Raw genomic sequence first — 23,647 nt, forward strand, 5'->3', positions numbered from 1 at the left:
TACGGTATTTTTTTAGTGACTGCCCATCGCTGGCCATTTTTAGCAGCACTTCGGTGCGAATGGCAACGGCCCTGTTATCGATTAATCGACCATCCCTATTGGCACAATGATATTGGGTTTTCTTTTTGAAATTTTATTTCACACACTCCGTACATCGGTTACAAAAATCAGGATAGACCCTTAATCAATAATAATGCATCCTTGGGATTACTTGGTCGGCTGCTTCGCTTGCTTCTCCTTCTTGGCAGCCTCGGCCTCTGCCTGTACCTTGTTGTACTTCTCGATCAGCTTCTCCACATCGGGCTTCTCCAGGACATTGTACACGGTCTTATTGTCCACGCGCTGCAGCGTGGCCATTTCGACCTTCTCCGGGGTCAGCTTGGTGGTGTCCAGGGTCATGCTGAGCACCTTGATGGCCAGATCCTTGGCGTCCGCCAGCGTCAGTTTCACGTTCTCCTTATCGGCAAGCTCCTGCTTTAGCATGGAGATCGCCGCACCGAAGTTGTTGCCAATGCAGGTGGCCTTCCAACCGCCGTAGTTGCCGCTGGGATCCGACTGGTACAACTGGTAGCCGTACTTGTTGTCCCATCCCATGTAGAGCAGTGAGACGCCGAAGGGACGCTTTCCGCCGTACTGGGTGTACGCCTGTTTGATGTCGCATAGGTGCGACACCAGCTGCTCGCAGGGAATCACCTCGCCGTAGCTGAACTGGTAACGCTGGGCAATCAGACGCAGTTCTGAGGTCAGCACGTTGGCATCGGAGGTGATGCCCGCCACTGAGCAGACCATATTGCTGTGGGACAACAAAGATGCTTCATTAGTAATAGATTCATTGAGAAGGTAATAGGTAATCTTATGAATTGTCATTGTATGGCAAATTCAATATGTGCCCGTGACCCTTGGGTTCTTCGTCCTCCTAAACATCCAACAGGATATATTACTCGAATTACTACTCACTCGTTCAGGCGATAGATCTTCTCTGAAGGAATAGCGCTATCGAGCAATTTGTTTGTGCTGCGGCATTCGGCGGCCAAAAGGATGCCGTCCTCGGCGAGAATTCCCAGGCAGGTTCCGGCGTGCGAGATGGCCTCCATGGCGTACTCCACCTGGTACAAACGGCCCTCCGGCGAGAAGATCGTGGTGCGGGAATCATAGCGGCGCGCCTGGAAAAATGCACGAACGACAATTACTACCACGTTTGCTATCTTTCATGGTCATTGGCCCAAATGTGGCTTTCAGACCAAAACCGGCCTTTCGGTTGCGGTACTTACCATTGCTAACGAATATACTAATTTACAAGTTTATTTTGCAAAACGAACAGAATTTACTTGTCATTCAGTGTAGGGTTACCAGATTGCCAGACGAAGTGCGTCCAAAAGCGGTACCAGGGCTGCGCGATAGGGTTTCAGCTGGCGCTAGGGTGTTTCTTTGTGGTAGAGGTGGAGTGCACGATAATGCACATATCGATACAAGGTATTAGAACAGATTTTAATAAAAATCAACCTATGAAGTATTTTATAAAAGTGATCATCAAATAAAGTTTTAAAGTTGTAGTTTAAATTGATAATATTGCAATGTTTTATGTAAGTTTAAGAGTTTCTAGCAAATTGAAACTTCTCAAAACAAAATATTGTATTTTGGTTTTCATTGCAAAGATATAATTTTAAATTAACAGTAATAGTGGAGATTAAATAAAAATTCATAAAAAGAAAGCCAAAGATTTCAGAACATTACCGTTTCTTAATAAATTTGGTTTTAAGCCGAAACCGCCTTTTAATTTTCAAAAGGTACCACCTCTAGTAACGTCTAGGAACCCATCGATATTAGCGATAAGTAATCAGCTTGTGTTGTCATTTTTTTAAAAGATGGGCGATCTGCTGAGCGTATGTAAAATGACTTAAGCAAAGCTCTAATTAATAGCGCCATAATTGCAGAACTCGGAACTTTTTAAGAAGCTGGGAGTGGACAGATCAAACCAGTGGATACTGTACGATGAGCAAATGGAGAAGTTCTTCAAGTTCCTGTCCGGAAACATCACGGATGCGAATATCCTCACAGAGCGACAGGTTCTGGAGCGGGAGGAGATGCAGCGGCGGGACGAGTGGCTAGGTGCTTCGGATCGGGAGCTCAAGCTTCTGCAGATCGAGGCTGAGAGTCCGGGTCTTCTCAATTACAAGCAGCAGGATGTGGACGCCTTGACCATGAGCATAGAGGCAATCGAAGAAGCTTCGAGGGATTATGCTACGCTCCTGGAGGACATGATGTAAGGGAAAAGCCTCTGAACACCGGTTTTATAGAGTTCATAAGGGTTATATGTTCAGTTGATATCAATCCACTTTTGCAGGACCACAAAACACTCGATAAATAACCATCTAAGCGAGGTGGAATGCGCCACCGCCGAGCTGCAACTAAAGATGAAGGATGTGATAGCAGAGTGCCAGTCTAAATCCAAACAACTGGAAGAACTGCAGCAGGAGAATTGCCGGCTGAGCGCCGAAGCCAATAAGGCATTTACCGCGCAACAGTTGCCGCCTCTCTTCATGCACCAATTGCCACTGGAGCAGTACTTCCACAAGTGCGACTCATTCATGCAATACTTTACGCTGTATGTGAAGGAGAACTTCAAGATCCAAGACTATGATGAGTTCCAGAGCGCAGAGGCTGATCTTGGGCGTGAGAAGGCCACGCTGGAGGACTTGGAACGCGGGTAAGCACAAGGATCCAATGGCATAAGCAATGCACCTTAATTGATATGACCGTTCTACAGCATCCAGTTTTATGCACTATCCTATATAAGAACAAAGGCCAAGGTTAAGGCCACGCAGTCTCTTATTGACCAGTTGGATCTTGGCAAGATTCACTGCCTCAGTTTGACGGACATGGCGCGTGAAATGCACGATCTGCAGCTGCTCAACGATTATCAGCTGAGCAACACGCACGATACGCTTTTAAATGATCTGACCATTCACATTCAGCAGCATACTCAGCGACGTATTGAGCTGGTTCTCTACGAGAACACTAAACTGAAGTTGGAAAGAGCCGTTCAGCGTCACGACAGCGACAAGAAACTGACCAAAATCATCTCAGATGCTCTGTCCAATGCGGAGTTGCTGTGGATAGCGATTCAGCTGGACTGCGACAAGAAGCGCAACTGCCTGGACACTACGGAGGAGTTGCGTGACCAAGCGCAGGCCACTTGGCAAAGGATCCAGACCATGCGCTCCATAAACGCCAGCCACCAGGGAATTTGCGCACAGTTTGTGCAAGAGATTGCCAATCTGTTGTCAGCCCACTTGGGACAAAACATTAAGGCTACTGAGGCCAAGGCGTGTCTCTTCGAATACGAAAAGTTCGGACGTCTGCTATCTTACTCCTTTCAGAGCATGCTTAACAGAAAATCCTGTGCGGCTGTCCAGGATCAGTTAGCGGAGCTGTAAGTTAGAATATATCTTATTTTTTTAAATATTTATTAAGTTATTAATATCTTCCAGGAATCGTTTGGAGCAGACTTTGCGACCGTTTGTCTATGATTCGCCACTTGAGCAGCCCATGTTTGAGAACGTTCGCTACTTGAGCACCATATACAATGTCACCCAGCAACACAATCGCCTGGATGAGTCAGTGCGATCTCTGCGAAAAGATTTTCGGGAAAATGTCGTGGGGCGCATTGTAAGTTTACTAATACATTTACCTATAAACTCAGGACATGTAACATTTTTATTTTTTTGGAATTTTTAGGAGAGGGATAAGCTGTATCGCTATAGCGTAGACCTTTGGATTTGGTTTCTTACAGAGCCGCAGCGCATGATGCATGCAATTGATGAGGTTAAAAAGGCAGCCGCTGGAGTAATGCGTCCTGTTGGTGGACTTCATCGCAAATAAACTTAGTTGATTTTGAGTGTGGTCAGTAAATGTTAAAGTGTTAAAAAATAAACTATCCCTAATTAAATGGCAAGGCATTAAATTTAAGAATAAACTTAAGTATAATAGCTATAGATTCCTACGCAGATAAATGATTTACTTCTGGTTACGTATAAATGACACTGGTAATTGCATTTCCCTCTCTGAAATGCCATTCCCTTGGACTATCAGATTTGGGTTCACTAAACAACGGGCGAATTAAGTCAGCATCGTCTTAAAGCAGTCTGCACGAGTGCCACCAAAGAGACACATTAATTGCTGAAGGCACGCGACGGCGTTTCCAAGCGATTACCATTCAAATTTGGCCAAGGAGCAACAAGTGAGGCCATAAAGCCTTGCTCGCCTAACCTAGAGATTCACTTTCCGTCCAGACGAAGCACTTTGCCCGTCGATTTGCAGGCCTCTCATTGGCTGCCAGGAGTCGTGCCTGCAGGACGAGTCTTGCCGAGCGGAGGTCCTTGCGGATATAAAAGGACCAACAGTTGTGGCCCCTGGCTCACTCGATTATCGCGCTTCGGGCCATCTTTCCCCTCTTGACTTCCGGTATTACAATTGGACAAAGTGAAGTGTTTGTGTAAAGTGTTTGCTTTCTAAAAACTTTAAAAAGTGCTCTTCAAAAACATTAAATGTTTGGACTGCTTTAAGAACTTTAAATTTGAAGGAGCACTGCAAAAGAGTGGAACATTTTAAAGCCCTAAATGGATAATTACTCGCACCTCATTACCCTTTATTGACATTTGAATTAATTTCAAATTTATATGTGACCCTTAAAACTGAAGTGTTGCTTGGAAAATTTGAAGATCTGAACGGATTTTTGGGTTAAAAAGGCTATTAAGTCTGTAAATGTGATTTAATATTCATCTTGAATGGACTATAAGAACATGAATGTCGTAATTCCGTTTGTTAGTGAATTAAATGTGAATTACAAGCTTTAGGCTTTGAATGCTTAGTTGAATTTTAAGCAGTAAATTAAATCTATCCAGTTACATAATAAAATTTTGTATTAAATAGTTCAACTCCACGAAATGCTCCTGCTTCGGATCAGCATCTACGTTTTCTTCCTGATGTTCGCCGCCTGCTTCAGTGCCCATCCCAATCCCAGACGCAATGAGATTACCTGGGAGGATCTGAACAAGGACATTAGTCTGGACTCCACTACTTCCATGGTGGGGTTCAATGCCAGTGATGCGAGCTTAGAGCAGAGAACGTACGAAAGGAGCAGGGATTCCAAGTCCCCTCAGCTTTCCAGATACACTGAGGTGGGGGAAATGGGGTCTACAATGCGTGTCTACAATGTTGGGGTTCTAATGGCTTCTCATTTGGGTAAGTGCTTGGGCAGTTGACTCAAGATTTCATGGCTCATCAGTGGGACCATTGGACCTCGCCAGATTCCCCATTCGATCTGGAGCGTTGCGGACCGGCCGTGGATTTGGCCTTGGATGAGATCAACAAGGTGTTCCTCAAGCCTCACAACATAACACTACTGAAAAAGAAGGGAAGGTTCGTATATAATTCATGTTAAATTTGTCTGAAAAAACATGTCCAGTTCATTCCACTAGCTCTGATACAACTATTTACCATTTATGATAGCTACCCATCCTGTTCGGGTGCTAGAGCTCCTGGACTGGCTGCGGACATGCATTTCCAGGACGACGTTATCGCGTTCATTGGACCAGCCTGCGCCTTTGCCCTTGAGCCGGTGGCCCGGCTGGCCGCCTATTGGAATACGCCCATCATCACCGGCATGGGAGATCAGGTGAGAGCAGTGGGACAGGATTCAGGGACAGGATACCCAAGTCGCGTGTCAGCGAACGCAGCACGCCGCTTTCAATAATGTGACCTCCGACCGGAATGGAATACACAGCCCTGGGCTCCAGTCTAATCCGCATCCCCTTGTGCCACATCCAGAAGTAATCACATTTAGCCAGCTTAATTGTGCTGGTCGTACTCTTGACATTGGCAATTAAATGCCTTTTCGGCTCGCTCTTTAATTTGCATTTAAGTTTGCCCGTATTATTGACAAATGGCAATCTGCCTCCCATTTCGCCCACCTGCTGCTAGCCGCCTTCTTCGGAAGGTGAGCTTACGGTCACTTCCGGAATCCTGGGTAGGATACACAAGTGGAAGAATGAGAACACGGTAAGTTTTGCCCAGAGATAAGTTCAAGTGAAAACAGTGGTAGTTTCAATTAAATAACATTTAATCTCTGGCCTGGTTTTCCGGCTTGAGCAACGGGCTACTAGCCCCCACGATACTCTTACTACTTGCAGGGCATGTTCAAGGACAAGTCCAAGTACCCAACCTCACCCGGATGTCTTACTGCCAGTGCCGACTCATCCTGGTCTTCGCCAGCGTCATTCGGCAGTTCAACTGGAATCACGTGGCCCTGCTGGTGGACAGATCGGAGCTCTTCTCGTGGACGGTGGGCAAGAATCTGGAGTACGGTCTGCGGCAGGAAGGACTCCTGAGCTTCGTCAAGGAGCTCAACGGCAACGAGGAGGAGGTGTACGAAAACTATCTCAAGGATGCCAGCATGTATGCAAGAGGTGAGTGACCCATGAAGGCGTAACAGGTATTTAAGATTACTATCCGGATCAGTTGTCATCCTGTCGGTTCGCGGAGTTCTGGTGCGCAAATTCATGCTGGCAGCCCACAGCTTGGGCATGACCAATGGCGAGTGGGTGTTCCTGGACGTGGAGATCTTTCAGAGCGAGTACTGGGGCGACAAGGGGTGGGAGATGAAGGATGAGCACGACGCCAAGGCGCGTAAGGCGTACGAAGCCCTCCTGAGGGTGAGTCTCCTGCAGCCGACGAGTCCCAAGTTCCAGGACTTTGCCGACAGTGTGAGGGAGAATGCGCTCTACGATTACAACTACACGTTTGGCGGGGGCGAGGAGGTGAACTTCTTCATTGGGGCATTTTACGATGGCGTCTACCTGCTGGGCATGGCCTTGAACGAGACCCTCACCGAGGGGGGTGACATCCGGGATGGGGTCAATATCACGAGGCGGATGTGGAATCGCACCTTCGAAGGCATCACCGGGCACGTGCGCATCGACGACAATGGTGACCGGGATGCGGACTACTCCATTCTGGATCTGGATCCCATCAATGGAAAGTTCTCGGTTGTGGCCCATTACTCCGGCGTACACAAGTGAGGATGTTCCATTTAAGTTTTAAGTATAATTTGCATAATTATATCACTGTTTTCTATAGAGTTTATTCAGCTGTTCATGGCAAGAAGATACATTGGCCTGGTGGGCGGGAGGAGCCACCGCCGGATGTGCCTCCCTGTGGGTTCCTGGGAAACTCCACAGACTGTCTCGGAAACTGTAAGTTACATCTGATAGTATAAAACATCTGTATAATATATTATAAATCCTTATTACAGTTTCTACCATTATGTACTCCGTGTTTGGACTGGTCCTTTTCCTGGGTCTCGTTTTTCTGGTCATCTGCCTTCTACAAAAGTAAGTTACCTTACTTACCAAAATATTTCGTGTATTTAGTCAGACACCGATTTCAGGCAGATGAAGCTCAGCAAGGAGCTGAACAATATGTCCTGGCGTGTGCGACCCGATGATGTGCTCATCGAGATGGGCGGCATGTTTGGGTCGAAGGGAGGCTTGCAGCGCCTGGATGTGGAGAACATCTCGTTGCAGCAGTTCGGCATCCACTCGGGACGTGCCTCGATAGCCAGCTTCACGTCGCTGCCGCCGCAAGTGTACACCACCATTGGTCAGTTCAAGGGTGAGCGGGTGGCCATCAAGAAGGTGAACGTGAAGAAGGTGGACCTGACGCCACAGCTGCTCTGGGAGATCAAGCAGGCGCGGGATGTGAGCCACGAGAATACGGTGCGCTTCGTGGGCGCCTGCATCGATCTGCCGCGACCCACCGTGCTCATCCTCACCGAGTATTGCTCAAGGGGCAGTCTGAAGGATGTGCTGGAGAACGAGGCCATCGAGCTGGACTGGAACTTCCGCATGTCCCTCATCCATGACATTGTCAAGGGCATGAACTATCTGCACAACAGCGATGTGGCTGCCCACGGAAAACTGAGGTCCTGCAATTGCCTGATAGACGGACGATTCGTGCTCAAGATCTCCGACTTTGGACTAAGAACGTTGACTACGCCCTCTGACTTTGTGCGGGATCAGAACTACTACTTGAGTGAGTTCCAGAGCCATAAAACCAGTTGTTTAATTACTGAGTATCCAAAATTATTTCAGAACTCCTGTGGATTGCTCCGGAACTCCTCCCACTGACCTCCATACCTGGTTGCTGTCCAGCCACGCAGCGCGGCGATGTGTACTCCTTTGGCATAATTCTGGAGGAGATCGTCAATCGTGGTGGACCCTACCAGGAGGCGCGCCAGCAGATGGACGTTCACACGATCCTGCACAAGGTGCGCCAGTGCAATGGCTTCCGTCCGCTTATCAGGGAGCGCGAGTGTCCTCCGGATCTGCTGGAGCTGATGGAGAAGTGCTGGGCAGACAACCAGGAGGAGCGGCCCACCTTCTCCACCATACGCAGCAATATTCGCACTATAATGAAGTAAGTGTTCCTTTATAAATAATACCCACATAGTTATTACTTAATATAAAACCAAACTTAGAGGCTTCTGTGAAAATCTGATGGATGATCTACTAAATCGCATGGAGCAGTATGCCAACAATCTCGAGAGCCTCGTCGAGGAGAAAACGCGCCAATTGAGCCTGGAAAAGCAGCGCACGGAGGAGCTGCTCTACCAAATCCTACCGCGTCCTGTGGCCCAGCAATTGATGGCCGGCGATCTCGTGGAGCCGGAGGAGTTCAGCAGCGTGACCATATACTTTAGTGACATCGTCGGCTTCACCGAACTGTGCGCCCGCAGCAGTCCCATGGATGTGGTCAACTTTCTGAACGACTTGTACAGCACCTTTGACCGGATCATTGGCTTCTACGACGTTTACAAAGTGGAAACGATTGGTGATGCCTATCTGGTGGTTTCTGGACTGCCGGAGCCCAATGGTGACAAGCATGCTCGCGAGATTGCTCTCATGGCGCTGGACATCCTTCGAGCAGTCAGCTCCTTTAATCTCCGCCATAAGCCGGAGTACAAGATCCAGATACGCATTGGAATGCATTCGGGTTCCGTGTGCGCCGGCGTCGTTGGCAAGAAGATGCCACACTATTGCCTGTTTGGAGACACGGTTAACACGGCGTCCAGAATGGAGAGCACTGGCCAGCCGGGCAAGATTCATGTGTCCTCGGCCACCAAGGCCATCCTGGACAAGTTCGGCACCTTCCAAATGGAGCAGCGCGGCGATGTGGAGCTGAAGGGCAAGGGCACGGTCACCACCTACTGGCTGAATAGCACCTCCGAGGGCGAGGCACGTCCTCCCACTCCGCAGATCCTGACCACCGACGAGGTGCCCTTCCCGCTGCTCTTCGCCGGCATGGGAAAGTAGTCGTCTTAGCATCGATTTCGTACAAATCAGTATTATTTTAGGATCTCACAGAAGTTCTATTTACCATTCTATTACCATTACTACTACTTCATTCAACTTTTCAAAGGATGCGTGAACACTCACCTGATAAGCATGTCCTTAGAAACTTATTTTATACTGTATTGAAATAAAAAGAAAATCGCTTTTAATGTTTTAATAATATCTAATTTTCATCATTTTATTACTTGCGCTCTGTTTGTATTTCAATTTAAGTTTGTGCTTTATAGGCGCGAAAAGCGAAGAGGAAAGCTCTGGAAAATGGCATGATATACGGTCACTTATCCTGGGAGCAAGCTTTTCATCCTTTTTTCCAGCTCCGGCGCCATCAGCTGTTCGAGCTGAAAGCGCTTTTCCGCGGGGGAGGAAATCGGTATTTGCGCATAGCCGACGAAAAAGGAATTGGCACAAAAACAAAGTTCTCGAAAAGCGGAAAATAAAATAGTAAATGAGTCAATTAGCCCAGCCAAGTGCACATTGAGTATGAGCAACAACCATCCTTGGGAGGATCTGCCGATGAAGCCAGTGTCCAAAGAGTCCAAAGAGCACGACATGCCCGCCAGTCATGTAGATGCAGTGTAGATACCCGGGTGGACAAACAGATACAGATACACACACCACTAGAATCTAGCGACATCGAGCACATCCTGCACACTCGGAATGAAGGTGTTCCGGTTGCGTCTGGTCAAGCTGCTGCTGCTTGGATTCCTGCTGGCCAACCTGGTGTTCCTCTATTACACCTGGAATACGCTGCTCTGGCGTCGGATAAGTAGAGCTCTATCCGGAGAATCCATGCCGGCAGAGGAAGCGCCAAAGGCCGCCAAACTGTCGCCCAAGGACAAGCTGCGCAATGCCAACAAACACATTCGCAAGTCCATTACCATCGTGTTCTATGGCCACTACAACTTCGAGCAGGATCTGAAGGCATCGATCGACAGCATCCTGGACGTGATACCCAACATGCCCATCCTGGTGCTCCAGGATGGCGGTGCCGAGTACGCCTATCCGCCGGTCAACTACGAGCGGAATCTAACCGCCGGAGAGGAGCGTACCGTGTTATTCCAGAGCCTGTCCTTTGATGTGCGGCGCACGCGGCTGGAGCTGAATCCCTTGGCATCCATTCGCACCAAGTACGCACTCATCATGCCGGACGGTGTGCGGCTGAGCAGCAAGAACATCCTGCAGAAGATTCTGCGCGAGATCAACTCAATGGGCTTGCCGGGACAGCCCAAGGAGCAGCGTCCTGCGGTGCCGCCGGAGCAGCTGGTACGCCGCATGGTGCTGGTACCCTTTGCCGGCAATCTCAAGTCCTTCAGCAGCTGCGTCAGGATGAACCTGGATCTGCCCGACTGGACACTGGAGCTGGTGGCCACCAACGATACCAGACGATGTGATTTGGTGGGTAAAATCATAGGGATATGGCTTCTAAGCTGGATATAACTATTAAGTTTCTTCGGTTGATAATATCTTTCTAAACAGTTCCTGCAGAAGCACGCCATCCTGTTGGATGCAGCTGCTCTGGGAGCCATGCCCGAGCCCTTCTCCCTGCCCTTTCCGGAAATGCTCTACATGCAGGCCAAGATAGCCAATCTCTCGGTGAGTAGTTCCCCGCTGACTGTTTCGTGGCAGTACTAACACGGGAAATCCTGTCTAGACCACCGTGTTCCCGCAAGCCTTTCAGGAGGGACGGCGTCTATTTGCCTCCTTCCACACCAAACAGCGGAGGATGGACCTGCGCCGTCGGCAATTCCGTGAGATGTACAAGAAGCTGCAGATCAAGCGGATCGTGCGAAGGGCATACCGAGTGCCAGGAAAGGCACAGGCCCGGGAGGTGTGGGGCCAGGGTCACGGATTGGTCCTGGACGGTCAGTTCTCGTCGTCGAACACCTCGCTGCCCCTGATCACGGACATCGATCTGTTCGGCTGCGAGCGGACCACCAAGTCCTGCATAGGTAGTGTGTATAACGAGAGACCCTACTACTCCTACCTGGGCAAGCACACGCCACCCTGCTGCCTGGACAAGCTGCGGACGACCTTTAACCATGTGCTGGAGGAGTTCGAGAACGTGGGCATACGCTACTGGCTGGACAACCGAGCCCTGCAGAGCGCCATCGAAACGAACCACCTGTCTCCGGATGCGTACGACATTGACATTAGCTTCAATGTCCAGGACCTGGAGCGATCCAATGCGATGAAGAAGTCGCAGAGCAAGCCGTATGTGGACAACGAGGGATTCTACTGGATAAAGGCCACCGATGGCCATCATTTCCGCGTCCAGTTCTCCAAGCCCAACCAGGTGGGCGTCAACCTGCTGCCCTATGCCATCAGTGGAACGGAGGCGAAGGCAAGTGGCTTCTTTGGCTGGAAGGCCAGGAGCTTCTCGGCGGACTACCTGCATCCGATGTCCACGGTGCTCTTCCTGGGCAAGAGTGTTATGTGTCCAAACAATGTGCTGGAGTATCTGGAGGAGAAGCGCATCAGGGTGAAGTCCGCCGACTTGGATGCGGATGAGGAGTGAGACCACCACTTCAATTATATCCGGTTTTAAAAACACAAAATGTCGTTTACTCACTGAAGTGTCTGTGAAAAGAGTATTTTCATTTTTTTGCTGAACACTAAGATTATTAACGAAAACGTGATTATTAAGGAATTATAGAATCAAGCCAATTAAAGTAAGTAATTAGTTCAGATTCTTCATATTAATGTGGCATTAAAATCAATCATCCGACTGAACAATCCCTACCATTTCTTTTGAATGAAATCTCATTTAAAGTAAAGTGTTTTTGATTAGCTACACTTCTTAGGATCTTAAGATCTAACTAAAGCTACCTTAAAACGGATTTGACTACGGTTTTGTTGTATAATTTATTTCGTTTTTAAGCATATATACAATTTGGTGACTATATACATTGCTTCTATGTTCCTTATGTTGGTTGACTTCAACGTTGATAGCAAATTTTTGTTAGATGGATAGGAACATAGAGTAACACAAGACGGATGAATCGAGATTCTTTCAGAACCAGCAGATAATCTATATGTGTAAAATATAATACATCAACTCGGAGTAAAGTGTTTTTCTGGGCTGGATTCATGATCTAGGGATCTCGGGATCTAGGGATCTAACTTCGCACTGTTGTGGCTGCATCGGGCACCACAGTTCCGCCCTCGGGAAGTTCCCGCACCAGGGAAAGCAGCTTCTCCAGCTTGCCAGTCTGCAGGGTGTTCTGGTCGAGATACAGCTGCTTCTTCGGCGGCTTGACCATCATCCGAAGATTGGGCGATAGCTTCAGCGATGTGGTGACGCCCCTAATGGTAAAATTTATAATATAAACATTCAAATATGTTCAATGCATTCTATGGTACTGACTTCTCATCGCCCACCACAATGAAGGCGAGCTTCTCGTTGAAGGATAACCTGGTGAGCTTGTTCTTCCGCTTCGGCACCACAGCCTGGACGCAGATGGGCTTGTATTTGTTCACATGCAGATCGAAAACGTGCACCTTGCCCTCGGTGGTCACCGCTGCGAAGACGGTGCTCGAGTAGGGAGCCCACTTGACATCGCCCACGGCGGCACCCAGATCAAAGATGAACAGTGGATCGGGACGCATATCCTCCCACACCTTGACCCTCCAATCGGCGCTACAGGACACGAAGATGTTGCTGTTGAAGCGGTTGAAGTCAATGCGATAGACGGACATGTTGTGGGCATAGTAGGTCATCAGGTACTTGGAGCTGAACGCCGTGCTGCACTTGTAGATATAGCCACACTCGGTGCCCACCAGAAATACCTAAAGTTTTGTCTAAAATCAACAAAATCAAAACACATAGACGATCTTTACCTTGTTATCCACTGGATGGAAGACCATGCAGGATCCTCCGCTCTTCAGAGTGACCTTCGTGCCATCTGGACCGTCAACCAATCCGTTTTCCCGGTACAATGTGATGATGGTGGTGACCCACAGTTTGTTCTGCATGAGGATCCAGTTGAAGACTCGACCATCGGAGGACACCGAAAAGAAGTTGACCTCGCCATCGGCCATGTCCAGTCCCCACTTGATCTGCCACACGCACTCGCCGTGCTTGCAGTTGACCCCTTTGGACACATAAAGTGGCTCCTTGCAGTCCTCGCGAAGATTGTAGACCGCGACATTGCCGTCATAGAGACCGATCACCGCCAGAAAGGGATACGTTGGATGGATGTCGCAGCACATAACCCCACAATCGGTTTGAACTGAAATCGAAGAAGGGACCTCCAATGAGTTCTGAGGAAGGAATGGGCGAACTAGGACTTACTAATGTAGTCCGGGAATGAGGGATTCTTCACAGTGAACAGACACAAGTAACCCTCGTTGGTCTGCTTCATGAAGTCATCTAAAAAGGGGGGGGAGAGCATTATATATGGGTAACCAAAGGTGTACATTATCATTATTATCTTACGCGATCCGAAGCAGACGGCGAAGAGATCATAGTAGCTCGGATTGAACAGGATGTCGGTGACGTTCATCTTCTTGGTCCTGTCGTACTGGAACTTCCAGAGTGGCAGCAGGTTGCCCTCACCCTCGCGAAACTCGTCCGCCGGATCCTCCCAGTAGCGATAGTCGTGGGCGATGTCATCATAGATATTCTGATTGATCATCCGCTCGAGAATCTGCCAGCACTTCAGATACTTCTTGTTCAGCTGCTCGGCAATGGCCGACTTGTCCCGGAACTTCTTCTCCCTCTTGCCGCGCTTGCGTTCGTCCTTCTTGGTGCCGTCCTTCTGGGACTCCGCAAAGTTTTCCATATACGAATCGTAGATGACCCACTGCAGCACATTGGCCCCGAACTGGGAGCGGGGCGGTGGTATGGTCTGGGTGTCTACATTCTAAAAGGATAAAATGCCATATATATATATACATATAGATCTATTCGCTACACTGGTATCACTTACTCTTTTGGGATTCGTATAGGTGAGGGCACCTCGTTCGCAGTAGTTGAACTGGTTGATAAGCTTGCGTTTCTTGGATGAAACGGCCGCCGCCTGGTGGGCGGGCTCATCGTCCTCTTGGCGGGCAACGGCGCCCTCACCCTCGCCCTCGCCTTCGCCCTCATCACCCTCGGTGCCCTTGGCCTCCTCGTCGTCCTCCTCCTCGACATCCTCGTCTTCTCCGCCGCCGTCCTTTGCGCTTTTGCATCAAAAAGGATTCACATGAATAGCAAGGTATGAGCGAACTGGTGGAACTACTTACTTGGCCCCATCATCGTCCTCCTCGCCCTCTCCCTCCTCACCGTCGACGTTGTCGGTCTCGCGCTGCTCCACCACGGTGTAGTTGGGCATGGGCAGTGGGTAGCCAATCTCGTCCGACTCCTCGATCTGGCGGCGACCCTCATCGGAGTCCACGTGCAGTGAGTTTCCGGGGAAGGCGATCAGGGTGACCGTGTTGCCGGGCACCGGAGCCAGAACGAACTCGCCCTCCTTAAAGCTGTAGACGACGAGATTGCGAATGATGTTGGTGTTGGTTGGGGTCAGCACCTTGGTGATCTCCTCGCCCAGTTCCGCCTCGGTAAGATCGAGCTGGTCGTCGGGCTTGAGCAGCTGGCGCGACTTCATCCAGGCCTCGAAGTCATCGGCATCGCCGCCACCACCCCCAGCGCCATCTGTCTTGTTCTTGGAGGTCCTCAGCTGGGGAAATTGGATCAACAGTATGACTAACTCACTGGACCGATGGAGTAGTGGGTTTTCCAAAGTGTGTGGTGCATGCAACATTCCACTGAAGGTGCCACGAAAGAAGAGAAGCTAGGAGGGGAATCCTTGGGAATGGACACTTACCTGACATTGCAGCGAACATGGAATACCTTACGATGTGGGTGCAAACTAGGTATTGGGGCAGGTGAGAGGAGGAATCATGAGAGAGAGAGAGGAGAACCAAGCAGTATGCGGCATGCGACTTGAAAGTAGATATATACATAGTAGATATATCCAAATATCGGTTGATAGGGACAATGCACAGGCAGGCGTTACCTCGTCGCCATCACAATCGCTCTGGCTGGCGATCTCCGGATCCTCCACAGGATCGCCGGTTCCCGTGGCACTCGCAACCTCTGACATTGCGGTGAGCTATATATGATCTATATGTGATCTGAGATGGAGAGCTACGACTACGAGTTGAGATTTAGTTTCGAGAAAACGACTACGGGTTGTATTTACAAGTCGTACATATGGAAAGATATCGGTTATATACGTTAGACACAGACAGGCACTTGTGGTATTTACAGATCCCTACATTGCCATGCGTTTCAGAACCGGATGTTTTCGCAAATATACAAGTCAAGGCAATATCAAACCGATGGAAATTAGAATAGATATACATATCCTTAAGATTCTGAAACGCACTGCAGCCACACTCACAGGCACACAGATCTACTCGGTTAGCTAAGAGTTGCTAGTGGGGATGCAATCTAGTGGTCATATACCGCCATGGCCTTGTTGGCTAGCTTCCACATCCTGGCAGGTAATTCGAGTACTTTGGGGCAAGAGTAAAACTGATTACGGAAATGTATCCGGATTGTGGTAATCCGGGAAATCTGCGCGGCGAGAACGGCGGCCCAAGACTGAGACCCAAAAAAGAAGCCTCAGCTTTTCGGAGCCAAGACATTCGTGATGACGTTCGCCACGTCAGCGGCCTCTTCACCGGCGAAGGCGAACAACTTTCGGTGTTCCGGCCTGACGTCACATCGGGATGAGGTGGAATAAACAAGTTGCACACACAACTCGATTAGCAGGTCCCGGGAATGGGGATGTGGGGATAACAGCGGAGCAGATTGCCTCTTACATAAAAACATATTTATTTTGATGTGCATCCAAATGAATAAGGTGAGCCTAGGGTCGTATACGTGAGTGATTTATCGACTCTTTTATTGCGTTGCGCCTGATGAGCCTTCGACACTCACATCCTGCACAGGCCGGTCCCCATGGTCCCAAATAAATTGGTAGCTGTAACTAAATTGCAAGGACCCGATCCCTCTGTCTCCGCATTTCCCAGCTTGGCACGCACATGGTGGCCGCTACTCCTCCGCCACTCCGGCGCTACTCCGAGGAGCCGAGCCGGATGGGTCCGGAAATTGCAAATTATGTTCCGTGACAAAGTTCCATCAAGGCGGGCTGCCTGACGGAGCCAAGCTTTCAGCCAAACTTATTAAAAAGTAAGCGCAAATAGGCGCAAACAATTTTTAAACACAAAAATAGACGTTGTGCCGCAGCAAGGACCTCGATTTTGCCACTACGCCGCCAGCTTTCGTGGCGAAAGGACGTGTGCTTGGCCGGAGTGTAAGTGGCACAAAGTGCAGTGTATTTAAGGGTATCTGAGTCGGTGTCATCCCTTCTATACTTACCTTCCCCTTCGTCTGCTTGCCATCGCCTTTTCCCGCTTTTGTGGCCATTTCACTGGCGGTATCTTCGATTTTTTTCACTGGAAATCCACAAGTTATAGAACGAACTTTATGTCTAAAATTTAAACAACTGGAAATAATTGTGTTTGTGATTTTAGTTTGCTCCTCTGACAGCGACCTCAAAAGTGTTTTGATGCGTGCGTATTTCACAACATCGAAGCTAACTGAGCCCTAACTTTACGTAATCCTGTGGGCAAGGACCCGTCTGCCAATCCTTTGGCATAATGACTTTGTTTGTTTCAGTTTCTATAGAAATTTGGCCATCGACCTACGCACTCGGTTACCGTCGCTATTTGCATATCGATTGGATGTAGGAAAAGTCCTTTTTGCCATTTTTGGAAACCATCCTTCCAAAGAGTTGGTAAGAATTATAGAATTACTTTAAAGATACATATATGATAAAAATGTAAATGTTTAAGTTCTTCCTACAACTTTATTTAATAAAGAAATATGTTTGATAATAATTATGCAATAAATTCAATTTAATTATCAAACATAAAAAGTGATTTCCAACATTTTCATTTTTATCTCCATTTATTGAATAATCTTGTAGATTAAAGATTAAGAGCAGTGCTTAATTAAATGTTGCACTAATTTATCAGCTAATGACGACACGTCTTTCGATTTAGATGCATAAATTATGGAAACAGATGCTCCATATGCAGCTAGATGCACCGATCTTGGGTCGCCCAAACAAAGCAGCCTCATTAAGATCCAGAGATTGTAATCAATCCCGTGGCCATGCCAGCGGAGTGGATCCGCTGTGGTGACGAGCGCTTTGATTGGAACGCCTCCGGATGCGACATGCATATTAATTAATGGTGACCGGTGACTGTTACATTTGGCTGGGCTCTGGTGGACACCGCGTCGGGCGGAATTGGGCAATGCGAATCGGTAGTGGGATATTGCAACAGAATACAAGACCTGGGAGCGATTGCAAATCGCTGGGCAGTCGGACATGGGAGGCGGTGCCATCGATGGGCCTGCAGTTGGCCGAATTTATTCAAATCAGTTGAAGTCCGCGTGGAGAAGCGTATAGGTGTCGTCGTCTGCTCGGATCTTCGTGTCAATTGCAATGTGCAAATACGTCTTAATTGCTGCACTGGCCGTAATGGTAAGTGGTCAATTAAAGCAGCCACCCAGCCACCATAATCACCAGCCCATTAACATTGCCCTTGGCTGCACAGTGCTCCCTGGTGCGAGTCCAAGCGACGCTGCACGATCTGCCCCGGGTCTTTGACTTCTCCAACGTGGATCTAGTGAACTTCCAGTACTTCAAGAACCTGGCATCGCAGGATCCGCGCACCGCCGCCACCGCCAATCCGTTTCTGGAGCACTTTCAGAAGAAGAAGGCGGTGCTGGACTACCTGGACCGCCTGTTCTTCGGCAACTCCCCGTTCCAGCAGCCCAGCGAGATACTCTTCGATCCGCACTTCGGTCGCTCCTGGCGTCCGGTCTACGAGCGGAAGTTCGGATATCGCGGGGAGCGCCTGATCGCTGCCCTGGGATCTGGCTATTCGGTGCCACAACTGCGCCACTTTGGAGCCATTCCGCGAGAGTATGGCACTCCGCACTATCCCAGTTGAGTGCGGATTGCACTTGAGCTGCTCTAGATAGTGTATTTATGGAATAAACTTAAGAAACGAATCAACCAGGTGTACTGTATCATCATGGTAATGGCTGGGTAAGCATGCTAATGGTGAGGGTATTAAAAGTCTGTTGGATTTGGTTTGTATACAGGACGATGAGAAGTTGGTTCAGCTTTAATATTGAAGTATGAAACACTTGTGGTGTCGCAGAATCTCTCTGAAGGAACCAGCGGAATCAAATAGCTCACTAACTACGAACTTCGAGTGGCCATGTTAGTTGACTATATTTTTGTGGACCATGTTGTATTTGGGGAATTGACTTAGGCGCAACGATTTCAGACCCTCCGCTTCTGCGTGGAAATGTAGAGGACGTTGTTGCCGCGGATGAAGGCGTCTCCGTACTTATTCTTCAGCTGCCCATTCACGTACTCCTCCGTCTGCTCCAGGCAGATGTTCATGTAGCCATCCAGACAGGCCAGCACACCTGGAATTTGGTCAGTAAATGCGGAAAATTGGTAAACGTGATGTTGGGCAGGCATTGTATGTGTGGGAACTCATTGAACGCACCTCGGTAGTCCACGCCGTTGTTCAGCTTGACGGCGACGGGGCGACCGTGTATCTGGTTGATGAACTGCGATAGCGCCTCTTTGCGGGACATTTTTAATAGATTATTTCAAAATAAATGCAAATTTATAAAACCTTTCGGCAACAATAATAATAATTGATGAAGCCGTTGGTATTTTATGCCGGCAGTGCTGCGGTCACACTGCGTGTTTGCTGAGTTAGCAACGCAACTTGGCAGTGTGACCAGCGCTAGCCGCCCAACTGAGAGCGCCCTCTGTTGTTCAAGTTATGAAGAATTTAAAAATGGTTTTTTGGGTAAAGAAAAAAAGTTTAATTTAAATAAAGCAGCAAATAGAATACATCAATTACGAACTACATTGCATCTAATGTTAGTTAAGCCTAATGTATGCCCTCCAATGGCGTGTAGGTCTTGTATTGATATAATTCTGGACCGCCGTAGCCGTAGAGAAGTTTTCCGCGCCCGTGCTCATCGTAGTAGGGATAACGGTATTTGGGCCTGAAATATGTTGTTTCAAAATTAGTTCAAAATGGTTTTAATTTTCAAATGCATACCTTTCGAAGTACTGGAAGTTCGGGGCCTTTGGCTGCACTGTGGCAAAAGATGTGTGCGCCACAAAGGCGACAATAAACAAAATGAGCTGCAAGTTAACGGTAGTCGTTAATAAACATTAAATATTTGTTTAAATGTTTAGTTAATTGATACACGATGCTCCTCCTACCATTCGTAAGTTAATTATGGGGTAAAGTTTCAATTACTTATATAAAGTTTTTATTATGTTTAAAGCAAACAAGCAACCTTTTTTAATATCTTAGATTTACAATCTAATTTAAATGCGATGGCGGCAATTAAAAGCAGTGGCGTGCATTTGGCGTAAGTAAAAGTGCGACTTCAATTCAATTTCCTAAAGAAAACCTATCTTTGTGAAAGCAGATTAATTTGGCCCAATGCTGAATGGCTCACTGTGTCAGCTGCACGAAAGTGGTAATAAATGTATGTAAGTGCGCTACGACAGTCAAGAAATCGCTTTCAGGCATTTGAGCCAACTTGTAAGCAACGGTTTGTTGACGCCGGTTATGCAATTACACCAACAATACTAACCACGATGCGCAACTTGGCCACAACTTGTTGCCCGGAGATTATGACACATTTTGCTTGGCTTTCAACTTGGCCAAAAGAGAGCGCGGAAGAGAGCCAGATCGTGTCTTTCAAGGTCTCCCCATACCCATCCCCGTCGCCCATCTCAAGAGAGAGCCTTCGAATTTGGCCCACATATGGTTCGAAAATGTGTCAATTGTCTGGCCGCCAAAAAAAGAAAACAAAAAACGAAAAACAAATGGATTTTGAACGAAGAACTGACATGGACTCATTGGAAATTCAAGTCACTATTTCCAACCGACGCAGACGGTTTTCTTTTGGGTGCGACTTTCGCGCAGAAAAGGCGGAAATTGTGTCAGTAGGCTTGGGCTCCACAAGGTGTTAATTCGGCAGGTACACCCTAGAAACTGTATATCTTACTATCTGAAACTTACGGACAGCTGCAGGGCACTCAACCTAGTCATGGTGTTTCAGATATGGATGTACGAGTATAGTAGTTGTTGTCAATCACTGGCGTAACGGTAAAGCTAAAGCTAGGACCGAGCGGTACGTGGATGTTAGCCGATCGCGTTTTGTTTGGCAACTGAATTGCCAGTGCATTGCCAGTCGGGCAACCAAACGCCGCGCTCCACGAAGAGCGCGAAAAAGCTTGGAAGAGAGCGAAGTTTGAAGCTTCGAAGTTTGGCTTAAAACGTTGGGCTAAGACTTAATGGCATCTCTTAAGACATTGGCAGTGCAGGATATAGTAGTGCTATTCCCAAAAGTGTGCAGAACTCTTTCAAATTGAAAGATATCCAATTTGAACTTATATTTAGTCTCATTTGAATGCAGAAGTTATGTTGGGGAAGTTACAGTGGGCATAGTTAATATTTAGTTATTAATATCAATCAACATTTTATTACTCAATTATTTTGAAAGCTATTGCTTAACACTAAACTATTATATTCTAAACTGATTGGTTTTAATAAGAGCTTGATTTTGGAAAGAATAACATCTTCAATCAATTAAATCAATAGTTTTCATAGCTGAGCTGTTAGTCTCTTGTTTCCTTAGTCTGAAGAGCCTCAGGATTTGGCAATTCACGGGGAAAGTGAAAGTCCTGAGGAAACTAAGACTTAGTGCTAGATTTGCATGCACTAAGACTGCCGGAAATATGTGTTTATAAACAAAAACTCTGGCTTTAAAGACTCACCTGAGCCGACTCACGTAGGCTCTTTTTTTCGACTTGGTTCCAAAGAGTCTGGCGATCTTTCAAAGAGCGGGGCAAAGAGTTGGAAAACAGCTGTTCAAGTGGGCAAAAATGGAATTGGGGCCAGATTACCAAAGCTGCCGACTGGATGACCACCTCCGCTGGAGATGACGATGGACCCATTATGTAACTTCTGCAGCCATAAACAGTCATGCTCCGCCAGAGAAACAATAAAAAAAAACAAATAGTCGACAACCTGTTTTTGCTTTCTTCATTTCGCGACTCTGTGCCATTTCTTCGCTACTCCGGCGCACTTTCTTTGAATGCATTTGTATTTTCATTTGTATTTGCATTTGCATTCGCATTTTTCCTCGGGTTTCTATTTTAGTTGAAGTTTTCTTGCCTTTTCATTTCAGTTTGCTCTGCGGCAAAAATGGCAGTAACCTTTGGCTAACATACGAGTATACCCATGCGTACTTAGTTCCGTCTGCCATGAAAACCAATTTGGGTTGTCATTAAACTAAGCTACAAAAAATAAAACAGTTCAGAGCTGGGCATTCAAGTACTGGCTCGAAGGTTGGCAGCAAAGTCACAGATCGGAGATCGTATTCCATTAATAGGCTCCGTACACCTATTAACTTTTTTATACACTATAATAGTTTATTAGGAAAACTGCTACTTAAATTTTATATTTTTTAAAATGACTTATGATTTGTATAAGGTAAACCAAAGGTTCACTGCAGAATAAAATATTGTTATGCTTCTAAGGTGATTACTTTTCAACTGTATTAGTAAAGACTTGTTAGCCGATTTGTAACTTGGCTATAATCTCTCAATCCCTCTCTTTCCGGCCAACTCTCTGTTTCGACTGTGTAGCTTCTCAAAGTGTGTTTGGTTTGCCATATTTTTTGTTGCCGCTCGCGAGCTTGGATTTTATTTTCAATATTTTTCGAGTTGGCGCTTGGCTGCCTTTTATGCAACTAAGCGATTTCTGCGATTCGTGGTCTTCAGTGATCAATGGTCCAGTGACTCGCACGGGCGGCTCTCCAACGTCGAAAATGTTACACCTGAGATTTGTCTTTATGGTCGCTGTAAGTGCTCCGAAATCTGTTAAAAGCGAAGTAAATAAGCCATGAATTAAACCGTTTAGAGCAGCGTCAAGGAAGTCTTTTACAAAGTGATTGTTTTGGCTGTGTAATGCGGGGCGTATGAGTAATGAACGCGAATCGATTTATTTATTGTGCAATCTAATTGGTCGCTAACTTTTGTTTACCATTACATTAAAATGAGAAAATTTACAAGGAAATTTCCTTTTATTTATATAAAAAAGTGTCAGTCATATGGGAAATATTTCACAAAAATGTATATGATTTTCCCAGTTACCGCTGCTGCTTATGCTTCTACTTCAGGCCAGTCAACCTGCAGATGGCTTCATCATTCGACTGATCACGGAAACACTGCAAAATAATGTGGCTGGTGAACCGATTCTTCACGAGCGGACTTCTTGGGACTTTGATCCGGAGGCGGCCAAGAAAGCCAGGTCGCTGTACTACGAGGTAGGCGCGTACCCTGTAATCAACCGAAACTAACGACTAATCCACGATCCTTGCAGAAGAACGGATACCGCTCGTCCAAGTTCATCGAGCGATTGGGCGTGGGTCTGGATGGGCGGCACGAGGAGCGGAGGGAGGAGCAAGGACATCGCGATGTGGGACGTCTGAATGGGGAACACAATGTGAACTATCCGCCGCCACCGGCTTAGCCATAAATAATTATGATTTAAATTTAACTCTCGTTTCGCCGTTTGCCAGGCTTAATCCTTTCTGGGGGGAGGGTAGGGAAATGGGTGGGCAGGGAAAATCCAGCACATTGTCATCATTTTAATTTGCAGCGATTAATTGTCATTGTGCGCATTAATGTGCTTCACAAGGATTTGCGTAATTTGCACAACGTTGCAGCATGGGATTGTCCTGCCATATCCCCCATTCTGTTGGGCTTATTGCCAAGGGGGAGTGGGAGGGGGAGTGGTAAGTCCCTGGATCCTGCGGCTCGCAGCGATGTTGTTGTGGTTTTAATAAACGTTATTAGCCGACTGGCTGCAACTGCAAATTGCCGCAATTACATTGGGCTCAAGCGAAAAGCAGCGGCAGCTACTTACTTTCGCAATTTTTGTAATTTCATAATTCTGTCGCATAATTGAAGCCAATTTCGCTTCGAGCTGAATCAGGACAACGCTCGTGAAGGTAAAAGGATACAGGTGGGCGGGTTTTTCCACAGCAATTTGGAAAAACGAGAAATGTGAGGGGGAAATTCTGGGAAAGTGTTTCTCTTTGCGGTTTATTTTGCAAGTGT

At 47.4% G+C, this 23,647-nt stretch overlaps 9 protein-coding genes across 11 annotated transcripts; 5 read left to right on the top strand and 4 right to left on the bottom strand.

Moving 5' to 3' along the window:
* Positions 1–112: 112 nt before the first annotated feature.
* On the bottom strand, positions 113–1,420 carry LOC122613671 (proteasome subunit alpha type-4). Its single transcript, XM_043787969.1, has 3 exons — positions 1,272–1,420; positions 958–1,163; positions 113–793 (listed from the first exon to the last, which is right to left on the bottom strand). Exons 1-3 carry the CDS (start codon positions 1,272–1,274, stop codon positions 208–210), a joined length of 795 nt encoding a protein of 264 aa, XP_043643904.1. The 5' UTR covers positions 1,275–1,420; the 3' UTR covers positions 113–207.
* Positions 1,421–1,759: 339 nt separating this feature from the next.
* Positions 1,760–3,947, top strand: LOC122613859 (augmin complex subunit dgt3). Its single transcript, XM_043788271.1, has 6 exons — positions 1,760–1,883; positions 1,935–2,263; positions 2,345–2,707; positions 2,768–3,433; positions 3,492–3,669; positions 3,739–3,947. Exons 1-6 carry the CDS (start codon positions 1,866–1,868, stop codon positions 3,880–3,882), a joined length of 1,698 nt encoding a protein of 565 aa, XP_043644206.1. The 5' UTR covers positions 1,760–1,865; the 3' UTR covers positions 3,883–3,947.
* Positions 3,948–4,946: 999 nt separating this feature from the next.
* LOC122614718 (atrial natriuretic peptide receptor 1) lies at positions 4,947–9,371 on the top strand. The gene is given in 12 exon segments (XM_043789357.1): positions 4,947–5,244; positions 5,310–5,421; positions 5,512–5,677; positions 5,983–6,060; positions 6,192–6,222; positions 6,225–6,467; positions 6,520–7,075; positions 7,138–7,253; positions 7,313–7,391; positions 7,448–8,091; positions 8,151–8,475; positions 8,537–9,371. Coding segments are annotated over 12 exon segments (3,483 nt in total).
* A 696-nt stretch (positions 9,372–10,067) lies between these two features.
* LOC122614134 (fukutin-related protein) lies at positions 10,068–12,140 on the top strand. The gene is made up of 3 exons (XM_043788623.1): positions 10,068–10,805; positions 10,887–11,003; positions 11,062–12,140. Exons 1-3 carry the CDS (start codon positions 10,068–10,070, stop codon positions 11,923–11,925), a joined length of 1,719 nt encoding a protein of 572 aa, XP_043644558.1. The 3' UTR covers positions 11,926–12,140.
* A 113-nt stretch (positions 12,141–12,253) lies between these two features.
* Positions 12,254–16,971, bottom strand: LOC122614133 (dynein intermediate chain 2, ciliary). 2 transcript variants are annotated; one of them, XM_043788622.1, is made up of 8 exons: positions 16,780–16,971; positions 14,637–15,067; positions 14,339–14,573; positions 13,846–14,272; positions 13,702–13,779; positions 13,248–13,639; positions 12,775–13,196; positions 12,254–12,713 (listed from the first exon to the last, which is right to left on the bottom strand). In XM_043788622.1, exons 1-8 carry the CDS (start codon positions 16,825–16,827, stop codon positions 12,527–12,529), a joined length of 2,220 nt encoding a protein of 739 aa, XP_043644557.1. In that variant the 5' UTR covers positions 16,828–16,971; the 3' UTR covers positions 12,254–12,526. The 2 variants fall into 2 exon arrangements, with proteins under 2 accessions (XP_043644557.1, XP_043644556.1); XM_043788621.1 differs by having other exon boundaries at positions 14,637–15,070.
* Positions 16,972–17,066: 95 nt separating this feature from the next.
* On the top strand, positions 17,067–18,443 carry LOC122614135. The gene is made up of 3 exons (XM_043788624.1): positions 17,067–17,197; positions 17,466–17,950; positions 18,024–18,443. Exons 2-3 carry the CDS (start codon positions 17,912–17,914, stop codon positions 18,420–18,422), a joined length of 438 nt encoding a protein of 145 aa, XP_043644559.1. The 5' UTR covers positions 17,067–17,197; positions 17,466–17,911; the 3' UTR covers positions 18,423–18,443.
* Positions 18,444–18,560: 117 nt separating this feature from the next.
* LOC122614138 (U6 snRNA-associated Sm-like protein LSm6) lies at positions 18,561–19,171 on the bottom strand. Its single transcript, XM_043788627.1, has 2 exons — positions 18,993–19,171; positions 18,561–18,909 (listed from the first exon to the last, which is right to left on the bottom strand). The coding sequence occupies exons 1-2, from the start codon at positions 19,081–19,083 to the stop codon at positions 18,761–18,763; spliced, it is 240 nt and encodes a 79-aa protein (XP_043644562.1). The 5' UTR covers positions 19,084–19,171; the 3' UTR covers positions 18,561–18,760.
* A 135-nt stretch (positions 19,172–19,306) lies between these two features.
* LOC122614136 lies at positions 19,307–21,542 on the bottom strand. Of its 2 annotated transcripts, none has more exons than XM_043788625.1 (3): positions 21,299–21,542; positions 19,563–19,648; positions 19,307–19,506 (listed from the first exon to the last, which is right to left on the bottom strand). In XM_043788625.1, the coding sequence occupies exons 1-3, from the start codon at positions 21,506–21,508 to the stop codon at positions 19,389–19,391; spliced, it is 414 nt and encodes a 137-aa protein (XP_043644560.1). In that variant the 5' UTR covers positions 21,509–21,542; the 3' UTR covers positions 19,307–19,388. The 2 variants fall into 2 exon arrangements, with proteins under 2 accessions (XP_043644560.1, XP_043644561.1); XM_043788626.1 differs by lacking the exon at positions 21,299–21,542 and adding an exon at positions 20,541–20,679.
* A 718-nt stretch (positions 21,543–22,260) lies between these two features.
* Positions 22,261–23,057, top strand: LOC122614681. Its single transcript, XM_043789298.1, has 3 exons — positions 22,261–22,386; positions 22,675–22,851; positions 22,908–23,057. The coding sequence occupies exons 1-3, from the start codon at positions 22,270–22,272 to the stop codon at positions 23,055–23,057; spliced, it is 444 nt and encodes a 147-aa protein (XP_043645233.1). The 5' UTR covers positions 22,261–22,269.
* Positions 23,058–23,647: the final 590 nt, after the last annotated feature.

Source organism: Drosophila teissieri, chromosome 2R (genome assembly GCF_016746235.2).
Source record: "Drosophila teissieri strain GT53w chromosome 2R, Prin_Dtei_1.1, whole genome shotgun sequence".
NCBI classification, from domain to species: Eukaryota; Metazoa; Arthropoda; class Insecta; order Diptera; family Drosophilidae; genus Drosophila; species Drosophila teissieri.